The sequence below is a fragment of the Habropoda laboriosa genome, unplaced genomic scaffold, assembly GCF_001263275.1.
Source record: "Habropoda laboriosa isolate 0110345459 unplaced genomic scaffold, ASM126327v1 scaffold387, whole genome shotgun sequence".
NCBI lineage: Eukaryota > Metazoa > Arthropoda > Insecta > Hymenoptera > Apidae > Habropoda > Habropoda laboriosa.
Window position 1 is genome coordinate 894681 of NW_017100510.1, and position 23665 is coordinate 918345.

At 37.5% G+C, this 23665-nt stretch overlaps 2 protein-coding genes across 2 annotated transcripts in view; both read left to right on the forward strand.

Annotated features, from left to right (window-relative positions):
• The first annotated feature begins 3269 nt into the window (after window positions 1-3269).
• Window positions 3270-7163, forward strand: LOC108576309. The gene is given in 4 exon segments (XM_017939270.1): window positions 3270-3399; window positions 3402-3509; window positions 3512-3537; window positions 5976-7163. Coding segments are annotated over 4 exon segments (1413 nt in total). The 5' UTR covers window positions 3270-3308.
• Window positions 7164-8995: 1832 nt separating this feature from the next.
• The window catches only part of LOC108576310, a 41197-nt gene continuing 26527 nt past the window's right edge, over window positions 8996-23665 (forward strand). The window contains exon 1 of the mRNA XM_017939271.1: window positions 8996-9001. Coding sequence (XP_017794760.1) covers window positions 8996-9001 — 6 coding nt within the window. The remainder of the gene's footprint in view (window positions 9002-23665) is intronic.

Genomic DNA, 23665 nt, shown 5'->3' on the forward strand with positions numbered 1-23665 from the left:
ATTAATTTTGAAATATTTTGCTACCAAAGAGAATTTCAAATTGAAATATTATTAGTATAATAAAAATATTAACTCTGAAATATTATTAATATAATAATAATATTATTAACTTTGAAATATTATGCGACCAAAAGAGAATTTCAAATTGAAATATTATTAGTATAATAAAAATATTAACTCTGAAATATTATTAATATAATAATAATATTATTAACTTTGAAATATTATGCGACCAAAAGAGCATTTCAAATTGAAATATTATCAGTATAATAATAATATTATTAACTTTGAAATATTATGCGACCAAAAGAGAATTTCAAATTGAAATATTATTAGTATAATAAAAATATTAACTCTGAAATATTATTAATATAATAATAATATTATTAACTTTGAAATATTATGCGACCAAAAGAGCATTTCAAATTGAAATATTATCAGTATAATAATAATATTATTAACTTTGAAATATTATGCGACCAAAAGAGAATTTCAAATTGAAATATTATTAGTATAATAAAAATATTAACTCTGAAATATTATTAATATAATAATAATATTATTAACTTTGAAATATTATGCGACCAAAAGAGCATTTCAAATTGAAATATTATCAGTATAATAATAATATTATTAACTTTGAAATATTATGCGACCAAAAGAGAATTTCAAATTGAAATATTATTAGTATAATAAAAATATTAACTCTGAAATATTATTAATATAATAATAATATTATTAACTTTGAAATATTATGCGACCAAAAGAGCATTTCAAATTGAAATATTATCAGTATAATAATAATATTATTAACTTTGAAATATTATGCGACCAAAAGAGAATTTCAAATTGAAATATTATTAGTATAATAAAAATATTAACTCTGATATGCGACCAAACGAAACTTTCAAATTGAACTATTTTTAATATAATAACAAAATTATTATCTTTAAAACATTATGCGACCAAGAAGAAGAAATTTCAATCGAACCACTAAAAACCGAATAACCCAATATGAACCACGTTAACTGGTTCACCTTGTACATACGCCCATTTAATCCACATAATTATTCATTTTCACAGTTCGCAAATAAGATATCAGTCTCTTGCTGAAAATCAGGTATCGCAAGAATGCACCATCGATCATTTGACTATCGCGGAACAGTTGTTTTTCAATCACACCCATCTTTATTTTCCAGCGTGGAACAATAATTGTTTCCACCGCTACTTACAAACTGAAGGTTTTTTGTCGCGAGCGTGGCGCAGCGAAGGGGTTAACGGCGTCAATCATCTCGCCGTGGCAATTGCCATGTACGATTGTTTACCGGGAACGAGTTTGCGGACGGTGGAAGAAGTTAAAGCGTTAGGTGATTACCCTCGGTCGGGAGAGACTCTTGGGTGCTATTGGGCGGGGTCCGAGGGATTTCAATGTGAGAAGGACAAGTTGTATCTGTGATGAAGGCTGATTTTAACTTTAATAACTCTTTCATTCCGTCGAGTTTTTCTGCGGCGAAGGTCGTTTGCGGTGGATTTTCTTCGAGATGCTTGCTAGATTTTTAACGGCGGTAGCTACCATTTTTCGGAAGTGACAATTTTATCGAGGGAACGAGAATATTCTTGCAGTCGATGCTACAGCGAAACGAAAGTGTCGGGAATTCGATACCGTGGAAATTTGCCACGGAGCTGATATTTTTGTGCGATCTTTTAACTTTGTTTGTGAAATTCAGACACAGCTGCGAAAATTTGTAATTTTCTCGTGAAAATTGATTTCACAAAAATTTATTATTCCTTTATTCTCATTGTCACTGTTACGAAATTCAGCTAAATCTGCAAAAACTTGCAATTATCCTGTGTAACATGTCAAAAACTTATTATTCCTTTATTCTTATTGTCCACTCATCTTAGAACTGTACTCAATATCTCCGAAATAATACCAAACCCTATCATATACAGCCACTGAACAAAATGAGCAAAAAATAAATTAGAAAAGATACAAAAAGTGAATTCTTCACCATACCTATCCTTTTTCATAGCCACTAACCAGAAGGAAAAGAAAAAGATGAAGGACAAAAATTGAAAGAAAGTGAATTCTCCACCGTGTCCTTTTTTCATAGCCACTAATCAAAATAAGAAGAAGATAAATCAAAGAAGTTACAAAAAGTGAATTCTCCACCACGTTCTTCTTCACAGCCACTAACCAAATGTAATCTAATCATGTGACTTTTTCACTTTGTCCTAAAATTTAGGTAAAATTGCAAAAACTTGCAATTTTCTTGTGTAACATGTCAAAAATCATTATTCCTTTATTCTCACTGTCAGTCCAAAGTAAATCACACCTTAAAACTTCTCCTAATATCTCCAAAATAAAACCAAACTCTACCGTATATAGCCACTAACCAAAAGATAAATCAAAAAAGTGAAACAAGTGAATTTCCTTTTCCATAGTCACTAACCTAAAAAGTAAAAAAAAGTAAAAGAATTTACAAAAAGTGAGTTCTCCACCACGTCCTCTTTCACAGCCACTAACCCAAAAAAAAGCTAAATCAATAAAATTACAAAAAGTGATTTCTCATGTGAATTAATCATGTGATTTTTTTAACTTTGTTCTGAAGTTCGTCTAAAATTGCAAAAACTTGTAACTTTTTTGTGTAACATGTCAAAAATTATTATTCCTTTATTCTCACTGCCGCTCCAAATAAATGAAACTTAAAACTTCTCCTGCTATCTCCTAAATAAAATTAAACTCTACCACATATAGCCACTAACCAAAAAAACCAAAAAGGTGAAAGAAAAGTGAATTCTCCACCACATCCTCTTTCACAGCCACTAACCAGAAAGAAGCTAAATCAATAAAGTTACAAAAAGTGAATTCTCCGCCATGTCCTTTTTCACAGCCACTAACCAAAGAAAAAAGAGAAAAATAAATCAAAAAAGTCACAAAAAGTGAATGCTCCGCCATACCTATCCTTTTCCACAGTCACTAACTCAAAAAAAAAAAACGATCAAAAAATTGAAAAAACGTGCAATTCTCCACCATATCCTCTTCCACAGGCCCTAACTCCCCCAAAAAAATGGAAAAAAAGCGAACCGTCCACCACATCCTTCTCGTCCCTCGACAGTCCAATATCATCATTTCCACCGAACAATTCAAACGTTTACTCTGACCGACCGTTTACAGCCTCCAGGATCCCATTACAGAAAACACGGATCTAGTTCCCGGCGATGTGGCGAGAAAATAGGAGGCGAGCAAATAAACAACCCCGAGGAAGAAGAAGAAGAAGAAGAAGAAGCGGAGGGCGTGGCAAAGGATGCCGGATCCCGGATCGAGGGATCGCGTCTCCAAGTATTCGGTGAACGCCTGTCCTTCGGCGATTCCGCTGGTTCCTGGTTCGAAGACACCGCCGGCGGCTCGCACGTCCCCACCGCCATGTATATAAGTCAAAACCAGATCGGAAGCAAGGTGCACAGGCCGAACAGTCCTTCGTCGAGTAAGGAGGTTCACAGGAATACGCTACCGATAGCACGATGCAGTCTCTGGTAAGTCTTCTCGCGTCTTCTAATTTTCCAACCAGTTTTTTCGAACTGTGATTGTTGGTCAGATTGACGAATTTTGCCGTGAATTTCTATGAAACGATTTTAGTGAAGTTTGTCTTGGTTAATTATGATTTTAGATTTTAGATTTCTTAATGGGAAAATCTAGAAATTAAAAGATAGAAAGTCGGTTGAAAAATTTAGAAAAGTCGGATATGTATATTTTTTGCGCAGATTTTAGATTTCTCAATGCAAAATTTAGAAACTGAGAAATAGAAATTTAGTTGAAAAATTTAGAAAAGTCAGAAATGTATATTTTTTGTCAGAGAAAACGTAGTATACACGTTGGCGCGCCGTGGAATTTTAGTAATTAGTTAAAAATCGCTGGGTTGGACTGATTGACTTTAGTTTATTGACCTCTTGATTTACGATTTTTTTTATCACTGCACATGTTCGTCTTAGTTATTCGCAGTTCTGATACTGTGCTTAATTTGAAGAAATTGAGATACCACAGATCATTTGTGTCTGCTAAGCTTCAAGGGTGGATAGAGAATTTGGTAAGCTCTAAATTAGAATTCTAGATAATTGCAAATTTAGTACTCCATTTTTAATATTTTCAACATAATATGCACCACGAATGTGACACTTTATTACAAAGCAAAGGGTTAATCAGGTTCCCTCAGGGTTGTTGCATTAGAGTCGTTCTTTCGAAGAACAAAGAACAGGCGACGGAGGATTTCTTGTGTGAAAATTGTGATGATTTTGCTGATTTATGTTTAACCCTAGAGCGGTGCTCGGGTCTTTTCTGACCCACCGCCTTTTTATATTTTTCGTCATTTTTGCTGTTATCAAGTTTACGTTCCTTAACATCATTTTTTAACAAAATTATTACACATAAGGTCTTAGGTCATTTTCGACCCGAAAGGCTTGAGTGTACAGTCAAAACGAAGAACGCATTAGGGCTAACAAGGATAACACTATTCTTCCCTGCTCCCTTTAAAAACAAATTTCTGAGGATCTTAATTTTTATCGACTTCGATTTGTCGCTCGAGAAATGGAGGAAGTCTTCAAGTACTCTTCTATAAATTCTGAGTCTCGAAATTACCCTTTTATTAATTCCAATTCTCTCTTCGCAATTAATAAAACTGACAATTTCTATTTTTCTGCACCTCCAAATTAGCGTAAATAAAAATTGCATTCCACTCTAAAGAAATTCGGACTGAAACAAGCTCAGCTACAAGAAACCACAGGATAGGTAAAGAACGTTTGAGAAAATAGCTCTCTGCCGCGGTTTCGAGCAGCATTCGGCAGTCTTGAAAGTCAAATGATCACCGACACGGTGTGTCAAGATTTGAAATCAATGCCTGGAAGGGCTGAGAGTGTCTCAGGCAGCCTTTCCACGGGCCTCGCCTTTTCGATCGTCTCTAGCCCCGCCGTCGTTGCCACTCGTTCACCTGTTATTGGATCGTAAAGAGAACTGGATCCTCCAGCCTCATGCAAGTATAAACTCACCCCCTGCGACGCGGCGAGAATACCTCGTTCGTGAAATTCGACAGACGATCCGTCGAATCGTCAACCTTGAGAGGATTTCGGAGTCACGAGCCATCAGCTTGTCGACGACCGTCCAGAGAGTGATTCGATCGAAGCTCGGATTTAGTACGATAGAGACTGCCGGGAGTTTGGAATTGCTCGAGAAGTATTAATACTAATTTGGAACATTTTTTAAAGTTGACATTTGAGGGTTTGCAGCGATAGCCTAATCTGAAATAATTTTCGAAAATTTTCGGTGAATTAGAATTCTTAATTTCTGGAGATTGTGCTTTTTTAGCCTTAGGATACTCTGAACTATGCAAATTACAAAAATTACAAAAGTTGAATGCCATTGAAAATTTGAGTAATTTATTTTGGGTATTTAGGAAATTTTGTAATTTCCGAAATTTTGGGTATTTCAAATTTCCTAATTTCCAAATCTTGGTTATCTCAAATTTTCAAGTTTCCCAAATCTTGGTTGTTTCAAATTTTCTAATTTCCAAATCTTGGTTATCTCAAATTTTCAAGTTTCCCAAATTTTGGTTATTTCAAATTTCCCAAATTTCGATTATTTCAAACTTTCTAATTTCCAAATTTAGGTTTTCTCAAATTTTCTAATTTCCCAAATTTTGTTTATTTCAAATTTTCTAATTTCCAAATCTTGATTATCTCAAATTTTCAAGTTTCCCAAATTTTGGTTATTTCAAACTTTCAAATTAGAAAATTCTCACATTCCATTCCGAAAGATCTCAAACGCTCAACTTCAACTCAACCAACAAACAATTCCCTATCGATAATTTTTCAAATAAAAATTTCAAAAATAATTCTTACTTTTGGTTCTTTAAACCAAAGCATCATAAAAAAATCGCCGAATAATTACTTACTCAACTGAAACACACAATTGCTCCTTCCAGATTCCATTCATTCTGGCCCTAGGCCTAGCCTCAGGCACTCCACTGAACCTGGTCCCGTACGCGTACCTATCAAGCCCGGTTCCGGTGTACCACCAGCAGTACCAGGACACGAGGACAGGCGCGCACGCGTACAGCTACGCAGGTGGTCCCTCGGCGAAAGAAGAGATCAAAGACGCCGATGGTGTCCGCGGTTCCTACAGCTACATAGACGCGAACGGAATCCTCCAATCCGTCTTCTACGTCGCTGACGACAACGGTTTCCGCGTAGCTGCCACAAACTTACCAACGGACAACAACCTGAACGTTGAACCAGCCCACATAATCCTAGCTAGAAACACCGACAAGCAGCTAGACACCCCTAAACCTCATCGCAGAAGACGTAGCGTAGAAGACTCAGCTGAGAATAAAGACGAGAAAGCACCTTCGGCCAAGGCTCTGTACCAACCTGTGCTGCTAACCAGCGACATCCCTCTGGCGACCTCTCACCAGAGCCAAGTTCAAGTGCACAGCAACGCTCGTTTGGATCTGACAGAGTCGAAACCGGTCGACTTGCAACCGATCCTGCCAGCGCAGACCTTATTGGGAGGCCTTCCAGTCCTCGCTCGAGCTCCCACCTACCTCGAGAATCGCATAGAATTGCACAAAGAGCTGGGAATCGAGGGACCAAAACCTAAAGACGCGGTCAAGATCGACCAGCAACCTCTCACCTTCCTTCATGTCCCTCTCGAACCTCTTCCAGTTGCCTCCACGTTGATACCCAAGGAACATCTTCCTATTCTACCTGTCCTATCCAAGGAAAGTCTCCCTATTCTACCTGTCCTCTCCCAGGAAGCTCTGCACATTCTACCTGCCGGTAAATTAGGCGTTGCTTCGACCACGACCACCATCTCTAGCCACGGTATCAGTCAGATCCACGGACCATCTGCTGTCACCAAGGAACCCATCGCTCTTCCCAGCGTTGCTCTAGAGAAAAATGCTGAAATTGCGAAGGATGTTGTTCCATTGGTACCGCTTGTCAAGGAAGTTCCTCAGTTGGCTGCAGCTACGGTGACCACGTCGATTTCCAGCCACGGAATCAGTCAGATTCAGGGAGATTCGAAGGTGAAGATCGAACCTACGTTGCTGTTGAAGACTGTACCAGTTGCTCAGGTACACTCGTTGGTCGACGTTCCTGTCTATCTTCATTGAGTCGACTGGCTGGCTGGTTTTTGAGGACGAGGACGGTTTTGGACGCGTTATTTTTTTGGGATACGAACAGGACTGATGGACGAGAAATTGGGAGATATCGGAGACCACTCGTCCAGGGTGAAATGCTTTGTTGGAGAGCGTGTTCCTCTGGATGATTGGTTCACTGGCAGCAGCGAACTGTCGTCGAGTGTGTTGATCGAGGATCGATAGCTTGAACGACTGGCGCTAGCTGTTTCTTTATACTTCGTCGCCCCTTCATTTGGAAATCATTTTAACGATCGGTCGATTTCGTTAAATTATTGCTCATTGTTCATGCTCGACAATAAAAATGAATTTTTTGTATGGAAATTCTGGTGTTTTGCTGTTGGTCCTTTCTGAGAATGTGATGGAATGGAGTTTCTCTTTGAATCAGAGAAACTATGATATATAATTATGCTGCAGTCTTTAGTTCAATTTTGCTGATTATTATGAAAGTGGTCCTGGTGAAAAATTTAATACAATTGAATTTATCACTTGGTTTGGGTTGTGTCGATCTTTTCGTGGAAAAGATTTAGGTTATGAGAGCAAGTATTTTGTGAAATATTTGATTGCCTAATGAAGAAATATTTTTTAATACACTCTCAGAGGGAAAATTGTGAATATTTCGAAAGAAAAATTAGGCCACTTTCATAATCACCGGCAGAAATGTCCTAACTAACATATTCTGGATTTCCAGGAAAAGTGAGGTTAGGAAAAAATGAATTGAACTGTTTCTAGTGTCCCATAAAACACACAAAACATTTTAACTTTGCTTAAAACATGAAAAATATTCGTAACTCCAGCATTCTTGAATATCCAAAAAAAGTGAGGTTAGAAAAAATGAATTAAACAATTTCTAGCTCTCCATAAAGCACACAAAACATTCTAAATTGTTCTAATTAGCTCTAAATAACTAAAAACACCCTGAAGAATGAAAAAACCATTCTAACTTTGCTTAAAACATGAAAAATATTCGTAACTCCAGCATTCTTGAATTTCCGAAAAAAAGTGAGGTTAGGAAAAATGAATTAAACAATTTCTAGCTCTCCATAAAACACACAAAACATTCTAAATTGTTCTAATTAGCTCTAAATAACTAAAAACACCCTGAAAAAATGAAAAATTGCTAAGACACAGTTCTCAGAGATTATTTCAAAAAAACCCTGATCCCTCGACTAAGAAGAATTCTCGAATCTTCAGCGTCTCCGCTCGAATTTCTGCATAGCAATCTAATCTACAACCGTAATAAGAAACTCCACTCTGTTGCATATTTCTACGAGTATGGTGAACGCTCGTCACAATTACTCGGCCATTTTCTCGCAACTGGTCTCGGCCGAGCGAGTGAGGTCGTCGAACCGTTTGGAAAATGGCGGATTCTCGCGTGTCCCGTCGTCGTATTTACCCGGTTTGTTCGTTTTTCGCGTATCGAAGCAGGAAGAATTCCCTGGACGGCGATTGAACACGACTGGTGGCGCGTATGTCATGGCCTCGGTCTCGTGGGAAATTGCGCGGGACACCCTTGACCTTGAACGCCATTCAGCTTCCCATTATCCGGAATATATTACGGCATTAAAGCGGCGCGCGTGTCCAATGAGACGTCGGATTAGTCGCGGTTCTTCGTCCTTTCGCCGTTTTCATGCTGCGGATCGCTTTCCATGCAGACAAGCACTCCGCGCTGGGTTCCGGATTCTGGGAGAGTGAATCTGCGGTTTAATGGCCGCGTTCGCGGGGCTGTACAGGTCGTTTCAGAGTTGAGAGCGAGGTTTTTGTTTTGTTGAGGTAGGTTCAAGTGGGATTTGTTTGGCATTTCGAAGATGAAGGTGAGAATTTTCTATACTAGGGAATAAGGAGGAAGTGGGATTTGTTTGAGATCTGTAGAGCTTTATTTGGTGATGTTTGTGGTATAGGGTGTTTCAAAGTTGAAGGTGAGAATTTTTTAAATTAGAGAATATCGAGAAAGGGAGGTTTATTTGGGCTTGTAGAGCATTATTGGGAGATGTTTGTGACACAGAGCGTTTCAGAGATTTATTTGAGATCTATAGAGCTTGTTTGGTGACGTTTGAAGTACAGGGTGTTTCAAAGTTGAACGTGAGAATTTTTTGAATTAGAGAATATCGAGAAAGGGAGGTTTATTTGGACTTGTAGAGCATTGTTGGGAGATGTTTGTGACACAGAGCGTTTCAGAGATTTATTTGAGATCTATAGAGCTTGTTTGGTGACGTTTGAAGTACAGGGTGTTTCAAAGTTGAACGTGAGAATTTTTTAAAATAGAGAATATCGAGAAAGGGAGGTTTACTTGGGTTTGTAGAGCTCTGTTGGGCCATGTTTGGAGTACGGAGCGTTTCAGAGATTTGTAGATCTGTGTTTGGTGAAGTTTGAGATACAGAGCGTTTCAGAATTGAAGTTAAGAATTTTTAGACTAGAGAATATTAAAAAAAATGAGATTCATTTGGATTTGTAGCACTTTGTTGGACCATGTTTGCAATACAAAGTGTTTCAGAGATTTATTTGAAATTTTTAGAGCTTCGTTGGACAATGCTTGTGGTACAGGGTGTTTCAAAGTTGAAGGTGAGAATTTCTTGAATTAGAGAATATTGAGAATGTGAGGTTTATTTGAATTTGAAAAGCACTGCGATGTTTGTACATAGTACGCTTGCATAGCTTATTTGGAAGGTGTTTGTGCTACAGGTCGTTTCAAAATTACACATATAAATTTTTAAAGATTAACAAAATTTATATTGCCGAGAGTGTAAAGAAGCACTGCCCTAAATTGGAATTTACACAAAACATGCGATCTATTAAAAGTTACTCGAGATACAGGGTGTTTCAAAATTCAGCATCCAAATTTTACAAGTTAAAAAAAGTTATACCGCAAATCCTTCCTACAAAAGAACTAATATCACCAACTTCTTACCAAAATTTCTCTAAAAAGACCTGCAGCGCACAATATACTTCCAAATTACAAAGCTATTACATCAAATTACATCAAGGTACACGTAAGAACGCGTAATACTTACATGCGATCTTGATTCCAAACGAAGGTGATACCAAGCAACATGCAGGAACACTATACTTATACCCTCATTAATCCTCGATCGTTCCTTTTCGCCATCGTAAAAGCCAATTATACCCGATGTCGCTTCGATCCAAGATACCCGAACGATCTGCATAAATCTACAGCTGGCTTCGACATAAGAAAAAGTCGAGCTTCGTTCCCTGACAAACGCGAATCAACCGGCCAAGTAGAGCCCACTGTACGGAACCTGTAACACTCGAGAGATGCCTGGAACTAGGACGAAACGTTCGGGTGTCCTTGTTTCGAAACTCCATCGAAAAAGTATCAGAGTTCGGGGAATAATCAAATCGGGACACCGTGTACCGTCGCAGGGAAAATTGGAGTTCTCGAAATAAGAAGCTTAGCGTCGAACTACTTCCAAGTCAATTTCCCCCAAACGAGGTTTTCAGGACGACATCAATCCTGGCCGCGCCAATTCCGATACGCTCGTACAGATTCGCCAATTCAGCGTAGGTAAACAGAAAGAAGTATAGAGTGTTCATAAGTGGGAAGGGAATTTGACATCGGACACTCGGCGGAGGAACATTCATATTTCGGGTGGATACGAGGTGTGCTCTGATTGGAAAACTTTTTTGGGCATAGGTACATGTTTCGAATTAATGCGGGTAAATTTTGACAAAAGAATTGACATCACTTTCGGTAGAGGATGTGCAAAAGTTTTTACAATTTTTCTGGTCGAATGCTTCTTCAACTATTTTGTTCAATTTCAGTTCCTCACTTCTCTCACTAATTCTTCTCGTAACAGTTTGGGGCCCTTTGTTAGTTTTGGTCATTTGGTAGCAATTTTTTTAGATCTGTGATTAATTTCAGAGGGATCAATAGCAATTTTCTGCAATTTGGTAGATTTAGGTAATAAAAGGTACATTAAAATTGCCTGTAATTTTTAACCCTTCTTCTGGAAATAAGATATTCGAGAGCACTGTATGGTAACGAAGCACATTTCATCCTTTATACTAAAAATAACATTTGCACATCTTTTTTCTCACTTTATTAACATTAAAATATACTTAGTGAGATCACTGTTTCGCAACGTTAATTTTTCGTGAAATTAATGAAGCACACTGTACTTAATATAGCAGAAATGCTATTTTCGTTATTTTTTCTAACTTCATTAACACTAAAATTACAAAAATTGTTTATTTTAATTAAAAAAAGAAAGAAGTACAAATTTACTAAATCTTGCCGTATTTGCAACGTAAAAATATAAAAGGAGGAGTATACTAACTCAAACTAACTTACACACTTCCCTCGAGGCATACTACTCTTCCTATCAAATCGTTCCAAGATGAATAAACGACGAAACCACAAATTTTCCCTCGATTACTCAGCCGAGCATGTTTCCTCCGCTTTAACCCTTTCGCTGCGGCAAATTTTGGCACACAAAGCGCGTGACAAATTCAGATATCCCACAACGGTAACAAAATTCCCTTTTTTGGCAGCATCATTCCAAAATTTCTTTACCGGATTAATATTAATTATTGGAAGAGTACAGAACATAAAATTAAGTCTCAAATTATCACAAAAGCGCCCCGAAAAGCTCCAATTTTCCAAAATTCGCTTCTTGGCCACATTATTTCAAAATTTCTTTACCGAATTAACATTAATTATTGGAAGAGTGCAGAAGCCTCAAATTATCACAAAAGCGCCCCGAAAAGCTCCAATTTTTCATAATTCTCTTTTTGGCCGCATCTTTCCAAAATTCCTTTATCGAATTAATAATAATTGTTAGAAGACTGCAGAGGATAAAATTAAGGCTCAAATTAACACGAAAGTACGCCAAAAGGCTCCAATTTTTCAAAATTCTCTTTTTTGGCCGCATCTTTCCAAAATTCCTTTACCGAATTAACATTAATTATTGGAAGAGTGCAGAAGTCTCAAATTATCACAAAAGCGCCCCGAAAAGCTCCAATTTTCCAAAATTCCCTTTTTGGCCGCATCTTTCCAAAATTCCTTTACCGAATTAACATTAATTATTGGAAAAGTGCAGAAGTCTCAAATTATCACAAAAGCGCCCCGAAAAGCTCCAATTTTCCAAAATTCCCTTTTTGGCCACATCTTTCCAAAATTCCTTTATCGAATTAAGATTAATTATTAAAAGACTGCAGAGGATAAAATTGAGGCTTGAATTAACACAAAAGCGCCCCAAAAGGCTCCAATTTTCCAAAATTTCCTTTTTGCCCGCATCATTCCAAAATTCCTTTACCGAATTAACATTAATTATTGGAAGACTGCAGAACATAAAATTAAGTCTGAGATTAGCACAAAAACGCGCCAAAAGCCTCCAATTTTCAATAGCAAAGAAATTTTCAAAGCGCCTACAGGCGTCGATAGCAGCGAAAGGGTTAACGGCACCTAAAAGTTACGAAACACTCTGGAAGTGGCTTTTCTGACAGGTCTCTCCGCCTCCGCGTATGTTACGGTGGGCATGGAAAAAGGCCGAAGAATCCGGATCACCTTCCAGCGAAGTCAAGTGCACGGGCAGGGTGAAGGAACTCGGGTCTGATCAGAGGCGCGATTAGGAACGGGCAAGTATATCTCGCGCGTATCTCTTAATACGCGTCGAAGCTCGCGCGCGCGCGTAAAGCACGCCGACTCGCGGCGGAAACCCGTTTTGTATGGGCACGCGTGGGCGCACCGTGACGAACGAGCCGCGGAAAGGCCGATAGATTGCGATGAAACGATCGCAGAAAATCGCCTCATTATCGAGGCGACTCCGTCTCGAGGGAGATCCTCCGACGTTACCATTTCGCGGATCTGCAACGGCGAGCGATGTGGATGCGAACGCGTCGCGAGAATGGCTAACGAGCATTCCTTTGCCGGACGTTTGTTACGCACGTCGCGTGAAGGTTGAACGCACTGTGAGATTTTCTTGGAATTTTTGAACTTTTCAACGCGACCAGTCAAAATTGGAAACGAGAGAATTTTCAAATTGAAAGGATCGAAAGTAACGTTAGAAGTAGGCGGAAAATTCCTTCGTTGTGTAATTCTGTACAAGGATCAGAAATCGAGAGTAATTTATTCGAATATTAAATTACGACACTTTTTCTGAATTTTTGAACATTTTTGAAATGAATTTGGAAGAGGCTCGCAGAATCTTCGAATTGCGAAGGATTAACCCTTTCGCTACGGCAGTGTGCTCCGCCGGAGTGACACCGTTGAACGGGCCACCGTGCCGCCGGAGTAGCGGCACTGAACGCAGCACTGCGCCGAAAAGTGTGCATGTTGCGCTTAGGTAAACTGGTGTTCGGACTTATATCTTTCGGTGCAGCCTCGTCATTCTCCGGATCGTACGATTCTTTAAGTGTTATACAACAACATATTTGGAGATTTTGCAATCATTATCAATAAAAATATATTTAAAAATTAAAAATTACACTTTACAATAACAAATTAAAATTCTCAATAATGAGAATGAGACAAGTGTGATCGATGTGCAGTATGCGTAAAAATAAAAACATCGCGGGTCTCATCGTCAAGTGGTATCACGCTGACGTCGTCTATAGGCGACGCTCGTACACACAGGTCGTCGCGCGGATGTCGTCTATAGGCGACGCTCGTAGCGAAAGGGTTAAAAATGAGGCTAACAATAAGCGAGCTTTCCTTGAGAATAGGCGGAAAGGTCCTTCATACTGTGACTCTGTGCGTTACAAGCAATCAGAAATCAGTAATTATTTATCCGAGAGGTGATGGAATTGAATATTGAATTATGACACCTTTTCTGGATTTTTGTACATTTTTAACGCGAAGATTCCAAATAACATTGGAAATGACCGGCATAATTTTCGAACTGAAATGGATCAAGAATAATATTGAAAATAGGTGAATTTTGATTTTTATCTGAATTAAGAAAATTGTTCACAGTGTGATTCTACACGGTCTAAGGAATCAGAAATTAATAGTAATGTATCTGGAAAGTGACGGAATTGAATATTAAATTGCGACACCTTTTCTGAATTTTTGAACATTTTTAAGATGAAGATACAAAATTTGAAATGTTCGATTTTCGATTTTCCGAAAACGTCAGAAATAGGAGAAAAATTCCTTCAGAGCGTGATTCGACACATCCTAAAGAATCAGAAATTAATAAATGTTTATTCAGGAAGTGGCGAGGACTTCATAAAAAGTGAGGTTAAATGAAAGTATACGACCGTGGTTATAATTCATTCAGTCGCTACATCTTCGATCCCATTTGCAGGATGCAGTTCGCACGGGACTCAGATGTTTATGGGTCTGGCAGGTTTTTACCAGATCCACAAACAGGTTTGGCGGATCTCCACGGAATATGTCGTCGAGGTTAATTGTCATTTGGAGGTCTATCCGCTGTGTCGAGGTCTCTGTTTCGAAAATACGTTTCCAGGTATATTTATTATAGTTTCGACAACATAGTTTTTGTCGAAGAACGCTCGATTTTTTTGTAGTATACATTGAACAATAATTTCTTAGATATTTTAAGCGTCCTTTTCAGTCATAATTAATGGAAATTCCAAGAGTGTTAATTGTGTAGTCTGGTTCTCAATTTTTATCCCTTTATCGTGATGCTTAATTTTTATTAAGGATGTCCCCTTTTTGTTATAATAGTTTGTCATTTGTTGTTTGTCAAGAATTGGCACAACTCGCAACGTGAAGACGATTTTCTAGTAACTGTAACACACACTGACAATTACAACACTAAAACAACTCACGACAATCTCGTAACACTAGCTAAAACAACTCACAACGACTCTAGTGACACTGAGACAACTCAAAATGACTCTTGCAACATTAAAACAACTTATAATAATTCTTGCAATACAAAGACAACTCACAAGGTCTCTTAGAACACTAAGAGGACTCGCGACAACTCTTACAACACTAAGAGGACTCGCGACAACTCTCACAACACTAAAACAACTCACCGCAATCCCATAACGTTAACTTAGGCAACTCAGAAGGACGCTTTCAACACTAAGACAACTCAAAATGACTCTTAGAACACTAAAAGGACACACAACAACACTTACAACACTAAAACAACTCACAGCAGTCCCATGATATTAACTAAGACAACTCAGAAGGACTCTTACAACACTAAGACAACTCACAACGACTCTTAGAACACTAAGAGGACTCGCGACAACTCTTACAACACTAAAACAACTAACAGCAAACCCATAATATTAACTAACGCAACTCAGAAGGACTGTTACAACACCAAGACAACTCACAATGACTCTTGCAACATTAAAACAACTTACAATAATTCTTGCAACACTAACACAACTCACAAAGACTCTTAGAACACTAAGAGGACACACAACAACTCTTACAACACTAAAACAACTGACAGCAGTCCCATGATATTAACTAAGACAACTCAGAAGTACTCTTACAACACTAAGACAACTCACAACGACTCTTACAACACTAAAACAACTCACAACACTAACTAAGGCAACTCACAAGGATTATTACAACACTGAGACAACTTTTAACGATTCTCACAACACTTAGACAACACGCAATGACTTTTACAACACTAAAACAACTCACAATAATTTTTACAACTCTTGAACGTCTCATACAACTCTCAGACAACTCTCGAAGTTGCAATTCCACTTGCCAGAAAAACTCTTCCCTCATTTTCTTCCGTTCCACCATACACAATACGTTGTTTCGTGATTTTTCCCCCAAAATAGTCAACTTATCAATGGCCCTCGAATGTCACTAAAGGTTCTCTCGACGAGCCTAATTTCTATCCCTTTCAACCCTCGCTTTTTCTCTTACAACACTCTTCCTGTGCCTCTTGAAACCACACAGGAAATGGCGAACGTTTTTACGATACTATATTATCCTTTCCATTCTACGTGGTATCGGTATATTAATGCCAATGTTGATTCGAGTACCACATATTCGCGTAGGTTTGTTTAATTCATCCCACGTGAGAACGATCAGGCAAAGGTCAGCTGATCGCGATGGCCGAACTGTATTTACAATGGAAACATTTGATAGTTCAATAGAAACATTCACCGTAGATGGTGCAGATGAGGGAATAATTGAATCAGAATAGTGCGTGTATTACGCGATATCGTTAAACGATATTCTCCGGTAAAAAGTGTGATAACCGGGTATTTCTTTTTTCGTACGAATTGTTCGTCGTTGAAACAACGGAAATCGCGGACAAATTGCACGCAACAAGACCATAAAGGTACGTAATGGTTAATAACATTTGCAAATACGAGTTGCAGCGATATATTTACCGGTAATTCGCTATCCTGTTCTCAGAAATAATTCCTGCGATGTTTCGCGTCGTTATCCAGCTGTAAAATAAAATTACGCCTAATTACGCGCAACCCGCGCGGTCTACAGGCGGTTCTATTTATTACGGGAAATATTTCTGCCGTTGTGCGGAATCTTGGAAACGCTTTCGAAATAATTTTCATGGGAGGATGAAGAGAGTAGAATTTGTCGGAATTTCTCGTTTGAAATTTCTCAGGGAATCTGTTGTATAGTATTTAAAATACTTTGGGTCACGAAATCTATGCAATTTCCTATGTAATTTCCACGAATTTTGTAAAATATTGCTGGAAAAGAATTTTCCTCAAAAATATGGAATTTCGATAGATTTCTCTGCTCAAATTCTCCTGAAATTCCACGTGAAAACTATGGTATTATACTAGAATACTATTGGACCACAAAATCTCTGCAATTTCTTAAGAAAATTCCAAAGAAATTCCACGAATTTTGTAAAATATTGCTGGAAAAGAATTTTCCTCAAAAATATGGAATTTCGATAGATTTCTCTGCTCAAATTCTCCTGAAATTCCACGTGAAAACTATGGTATTATACTAGAATACTATTGGACCACAAAATCTCTGCAATTTCTTAAGAAAATTCCAAAGAAATTCCACGAATTTTGTAAAATATTGCTGGAAAAGAATTTTCCTCAAAAATATGGAATTTCGATAGATTTCTCTGCTCAAATTCTCCTGAAATTCCACGTGAAAACTATGGTATTATACTAGAATACTATTGGACCACAAAATCTCTGCAATTTCTTAAGAAAATTCCAAAGAAATTCCACGAATTTTGTAAAATATTGCTGGAAAAGAATTTTCCTCAAAAATATGGAATTTCGATAGATTTCTCTGCTCAAATTCTCCTGAAATTCCACGTGAAAACTATGGTATTATACTAGAATACTATTGGACCACAAAATCTCTGCAATTTCTTAAGAAAATTCCAAAGAATTTCCACGAATTTTGTAAAATATTGCTGGAAAAGAATTTTCCTCAAAAATATGGAATTTCGATAGATTTCGCTGTTCAAATTCTTCTGAAATCCTCACTGAAAACTATTTAATATTATTTAAAATACTTTAACCCACAGAATCTCTTAATTTCCTAAGAAATTTCCAAAGAATTTCCACGAATTTTGTAAAATATTGCTGGAATAAAATTTTCCTCACAAACGTGGAATTTCACTACAATTCTCTGCTCAAATTCACCTGCAATTCCTCACTGAAAACCACTCTGAAAACCACTCCAAGACATTTCTCCAAATTTCCAATGAAATTCCAAAGAAAGGTCCACGAATTTTGATCGATCCTGTAGCCCAAGACGTTGAAATTCCCCGCGGAGTGGAGAGCGTGTGGCATTGAGAAGGTTGGCGCGCGTGTCTCTTCGGCCGTCATTTTTCTCCGACCGGTTACTGTTACTTTACGGGGCCGCGAATGATACGGCCTGGCAGGACGACGACGAAGGCGGAAAGGAACGACGATTCGCACTCGCGATAATAGAAACGTCCAGCAGGCTCCTCTGATAAAAGGGACAGCGTACGTTGCGCGGACGCGGTTAGATAGCTCATGACTTGATAACGGCAAGCGTAATAACGAATTCGGCACGACTCTGAGTCGCAAGCCAGTTTTTCTCGAGAAAAATCCAACTCCAAACATGCGAATCCTGTTGTGATTCGTTAAAATTGTCTTGTATAGTGATTACTTCTTTGTGTCATTTTTTTATGTATTTTGAGGAAGGTGGTTTATGATTTTGAATATTTTTGAGAAAACTTGTGAATAGAAATAGAATCTTGAGATGTGAAATTCTTCTTCAGCTTGTGATTGCATAAAATTGTCTCAAATTGTGATTTTTTGAGAATAAAAATAGAATTTTAAGATGTGAAATTCTTCTTTAGTTTGTGGTTGCATAAAATTATCTCAAATTTTGTTTTTTTGTGAATAAAATTAGATTCTTGAGATGTGAAATTCTTTTTCAGCTTGTGATTGCATAAAATTGTCTCAAATTGTGATTTTTTGAGAATAAAAATAGAATTTTAAGATGTGAAATTCTTCTTTAGTTTGTGATTGCATAAAATTGTCTCAAATTGTGATTTTTTGAGAATAAAAATAGAATTTTAAGATGTGAAATTCTTCTTTAGTTTGTGATTGCATAAAATTGTCTCAAATTGTGATTTTTTGAGAATAAAAATAGAATTTTAAGATGTGAAATTCTTCTTTAGTTTGTGATTGCATAAAATTGTCTCAAATTGTGATTTTTTGAGAATAAAAATAGAATTTTAAGATGTGAAATTCTTCTTTAGTTTGTGATTGCATAAAATTATCTCAAATTGTGGTTTTTTGTGAATAAAATTAGAATCTTGAGATATGAAATTCTTCTTTAGCTTGTGATTGCATAAAATTGTCTCAAATAGTACCTTTTGGAATAAAATTAGAATCTATTGTCCTGAATTGTGATTTTTTGGCGGTATTTTCTTTCACGTGCTTGGATTTACATAGTTTGTGATCTTGAATGTTTCCAGGACAATTTCTGAGTGAATGTGCAATCTTAAAATGTGAATTTGATAAGTGTGAAATTTTTTATAGTTTATTATTCCATAAAATTGTCTCAAAAAATAATTGCTTCCCTTTGTTGCTCCTTTTTTTACATTTGTTTAGGAATGGTTTATGCTCTCCACTACAACAAGAATTAGAGACAATAATTCACTTAGAAATACATAATTTTTCATTTTTTCTGTTATAATTTATTTCACACTATCCTTGTAGAATTTCTCGAAACATCAATAAAATGTAACAATTACTCGAAGATACCGTTTCTATCTTTCACCGCATATCCATATATCCTTAAAAATGTTCGATCACCAGGAAACGTTGCTTTCATTTCTTTCTAACGCAAGTTTACGTTTTATCACGAAAGAACGTTGTTGCAATGGTACTACAAGTCGAGCAGTCCTCGAGGTTTATTTTCTGTACGCGATAGCGTGAAACAGGAAGCAGATCCTCGGTTGTTCTTGCAATTAATCCATTATCGGGGAATGAAAATTAGTTTTAAAGTCGTGTCCGTGCCCTTTCCCCGTGATAACAACGCCCACGGGACTTGTAGGTGGCGTAACGTGAACTGTTTCGTCAATCCATATGCCTCTAAGTTTCCTGGAGAACGATGTAGAACAGGAAGATCAATGATTCCATTAACAGATGGTAGAACTGATCCATCTTGCACCTTCGAAGCTGTACTTTCCTTCCTTTTAATACGATTATTCGGGAAATTATGGGATAAATAATCTCGAGAATAATTTCATTTTTCCGAAAAAAAAGACGTTTCATTTTTTGGTCCTTCGTGGGGATGGAAAAATATTTATTGACGAATTCGTGGAAAGGTCGATGACCTGAGGAATGGGTAAGTTCAAGATCGGAGGAAGATTGAAGATCGTTGATAAAAAAAAAAAGGGAAAAAGAGGAAACGTGAAATTTCAAATTTACAGGATATTTGAGAAAAAGGAGAAACGTGAAATTTCAATTTAAAGGAAAATTGAGGGAAGGGATATTTGAGGAAAAGAAGAAACGTGAAGTTTCAAATTTAAAGGGATATTTGAGGAAAAGAAGAAACGTGAAGTTTCAAATTTAAAGGGATATTTGAGGAAAAGAAGAAACGTGAAGTTTCAAATTTAAAGGGATATTTGAGAAAAAGAAGAAACGTGAAATTTTAATTTTAGAGGGACATTGAGAAAAAGGAGAAATGTGAAATTTCAATTTTAAAGGGATATTTGAGGAAAAGAAGAAACGTGAAGTTTCAAATTTAAAGGGATATTTGAGGAAAAGAAGAAACGTGGAGTTTCAAATTTAAAGGGATATTTGAGAAAAAGAAGAAACGTGAAGTTTCAAATTTAAAGGGATATTTGAGAAAAAGAAGAAACGTGAAATTTTAATTTTAGAGGGACATTGAGAAAAAGGAGAAATGTGAAATTTCAATTTTAAAGGGATATTTGAGGAAAAGAAGAAACGTGAAGTTTCAAATTTAAAGGGATATTTGAGGAAAAGAAGAAACGTGAAGTTTCAAATTTAAAGGGATATTTGAGAAAAAGATACATACTTCATTCACATTAAATGACACCATAAAAAAGTCCAAAAGCACACTTTACACAGACTACTCCAAGTTCATAAGAATATTCGCGTCATACGACATACTTAATTAATCAAATCCACGATTTAAAAATATAATTTCAAAAAAGTAATTTAAAATACAACTACAAACACCTTTGAAACCATCGAATACCAACTAGAATCGCTGAAATTCGAAGGAAAATCGCGTGCATCGCGGCAGATCCACGAAACAGCAATTTTTCCTTCAATTTTCCGTCAGATCGACCCGCTAATTATATATAGACCGCTAAATAGCAGGCTAATTAGCGCTAGCAGGTCCACATAGGTCGAGCCCCGATAAACACCGCGAATCCACGACTCTCGATCGTGAATCACGATTGCCGGCCAGAGGTTCGTGTACGAGCGTGTGTACTACAAGGAAGAACAAACGTCCGATCCAAGATTACCACGGGGCTAACTAACGATTCCATTTGCTGATTGGCCGGCGAACCAGGCGAACTTTTCTACCGTAGCACCACCGCCCACGATAGAGTGAGGCCTCTAAAACGCGATAAACCGCAAGGTTGCCAGGCACGGCTTGCCCGATCAATTAAGATCAATCGGTCTCGCGATCGCCTTTTTCACGCTCGAGCCGTGTTTCTTGCTGAAAGCCGCAGCAACGAAGATCCCTCCGCGGTCGCTTTGAAGGATCTTCTTTGCCATTTTTCATTCGAGCTTTTTTTCTTATTTTCTTTCTTGTCCTCGGGTTATGGACGAGGAAGAGATTCAGGAATAGGAGGATCGCTTTATTCTTGGTATTAGGAACGGCTGAATCTTTCATGGTAACGTGGGATTAAGATTTTTAGTCGTATCGGTATAATAGGAGGTTTGTTTTTTGTGATTTTGTGAATAGAGTACATTTTGGGAGTAAATTTATGTTGTTGTTTCGTTGTTGACACTTTTTTTGGTGTTTTAAAGTTTTGAAATTAAAATTTGTAGATTTACCGATTTATTAAATTAAGGTGGAAGGGAGCAAAGGGCAAAATTAAGTGTGCGAAAAGTTAGTAACAATAGAGTGCGAGAAAATATTCAGACAGACTATAGGCATCAAGGACACAGCGAGAGAAAACTTTTAAGCAGCCTATAGCACAGTGCGAGAAAATATTCAAACAAATTATAGGCGTTAAGGACACAGTGCGAGAAAATATTCAAAGGAACTATAGGCGTTAAGGACACAGTGCGAGAAAATATTCAAACAGACTATAGGCGCCAAGAGCATAGATAAGAAAATATTCAAATCGCCTATAGGCATCAAGGACTCAGTGGGCATAGTGCGAGAAAATATTCAAACAGGCTATAGGCGCCAAGGACACAGTGCAAGCAAATTATCAGCCTATAGGCGCCAAGTGCACCGTGCGAGAAAATATTCAAACAGCCTATAGGCGCCAAGTACACATGCAAGAAAATTGTTAAACAGCCTATAGGCGCCAAGGACACATGCAAGAAAATTATTAAACAGCCTATAGGCGCCAAGTGCACTGTGCAAGAAAGTATTCAAACAGACTATAGGCGCCAAGGACACATGCAAGAAAATTGTTAAACAGCCTATAGGCGCCAAGGACACATGCAAGAAAATTATTAAACAGTCTATAGGCGCCAAGGACACATGCAAAAAAATTGTTAAACAGCCTATAGGCGCCAAGTGTACTGTGCAAGAAAGTATTCAAACAGACTATAGGCGCCAAGGACACATGCAAGAAAATTGTTAAACAGCCTATAGGCGCCAAGTGTACTGTGCAAGAAAGTATTCAAACAGACTATAGGCGCCAAGGACACGCTGCAAGAAAATCTTTAAACAGCCTATAGGCGCCAACAGCAGTGAAAGAGTTAAAACACCATTCTAACTCAGAAAATCATTCATATCTTTCAGATATCACGAGACATTCAGTAATATATCATACTCGAACAATATCCAAAGTTTCCATTCCTCAAATATAATAAATCTAACCTCACTAATGCCTAGTATCATTTTCCTCACAAAATTACCATTCACTTTACCCGCCATCCCAAGCAAAATCTCTAGAAGCATCGCAGTGCACCGTTGTAGATTTCTTGATCGGTCAAACTCGAAAATTTCACTCGATCAAAACGGTCTGCTGAAAAAAAAGTCAACATACCGCTAAACATCGGGATGATCGATCCTCCTATCAGTTTCATACACGTACCGAACTCCCTTATCGACGCTTGAACGTCGCAATTTATGGCGTATTATTCGAAATAATCGTAAATCATTGCGCGATCGTCGCGAGGGGTCAGCCAGAGGGTGTAGGAAGAAGATCGACGAAAAATATTCGTTTCGACGAGCGGTTCCCCGGGTCTGTCCGTAAATCAGCCACTTTTTTCCCCAACCGACGCGACTGTCCTTTCTGTGCATTCGAGAGCCACCGCTGATCGATTCGTATTCAATGGTCCGTGCACTCTGGTCGAAATCGACGTTGTTCCGCCGGGGGAGAAATTCCCGCTGCCGTAAAAAGGGAAATGCAACGCTCGTGGAATTCTATCGCGAAGAATAATGCTACTCGACTGCGTTCCTTCTCTGTTAGCGTGCCCAGTTTTTGTTTCAGGAAGATCAGGTTGAAGAGTCGAGTGCAATCTGACGTAGGATATTTTGAATTTTTTTCGGGGGAAATAGTGGAACTTTTCTTGAAGATTTATCTTTGGAGGAATTTCGAGAATTTCTGCTGTTAATTCATTGTGTTTGTGAATTAAGTAATAATTGTGTTTTGCAATTGGGTTTGCAAGTGTCGCATAGAAAATTTGTAAATTTCTCAAGTGATTATGACTTGGATTAGGTGAATAATATTTTTATCAAATTTGTAAAGGTGAAATAAAAATTTTGAAAAATTTATCTAAATCTAGTTTACAATCTTCAAATGATTGTGATTTGCAATGACTTTCAATATTATTTTTATTAAATTTGTAACCATGAAATAAAAATGTTGAACAATTTATCTAAATCAAGTTCACAATCTTGAAATGATTGTGATTTGCAATTA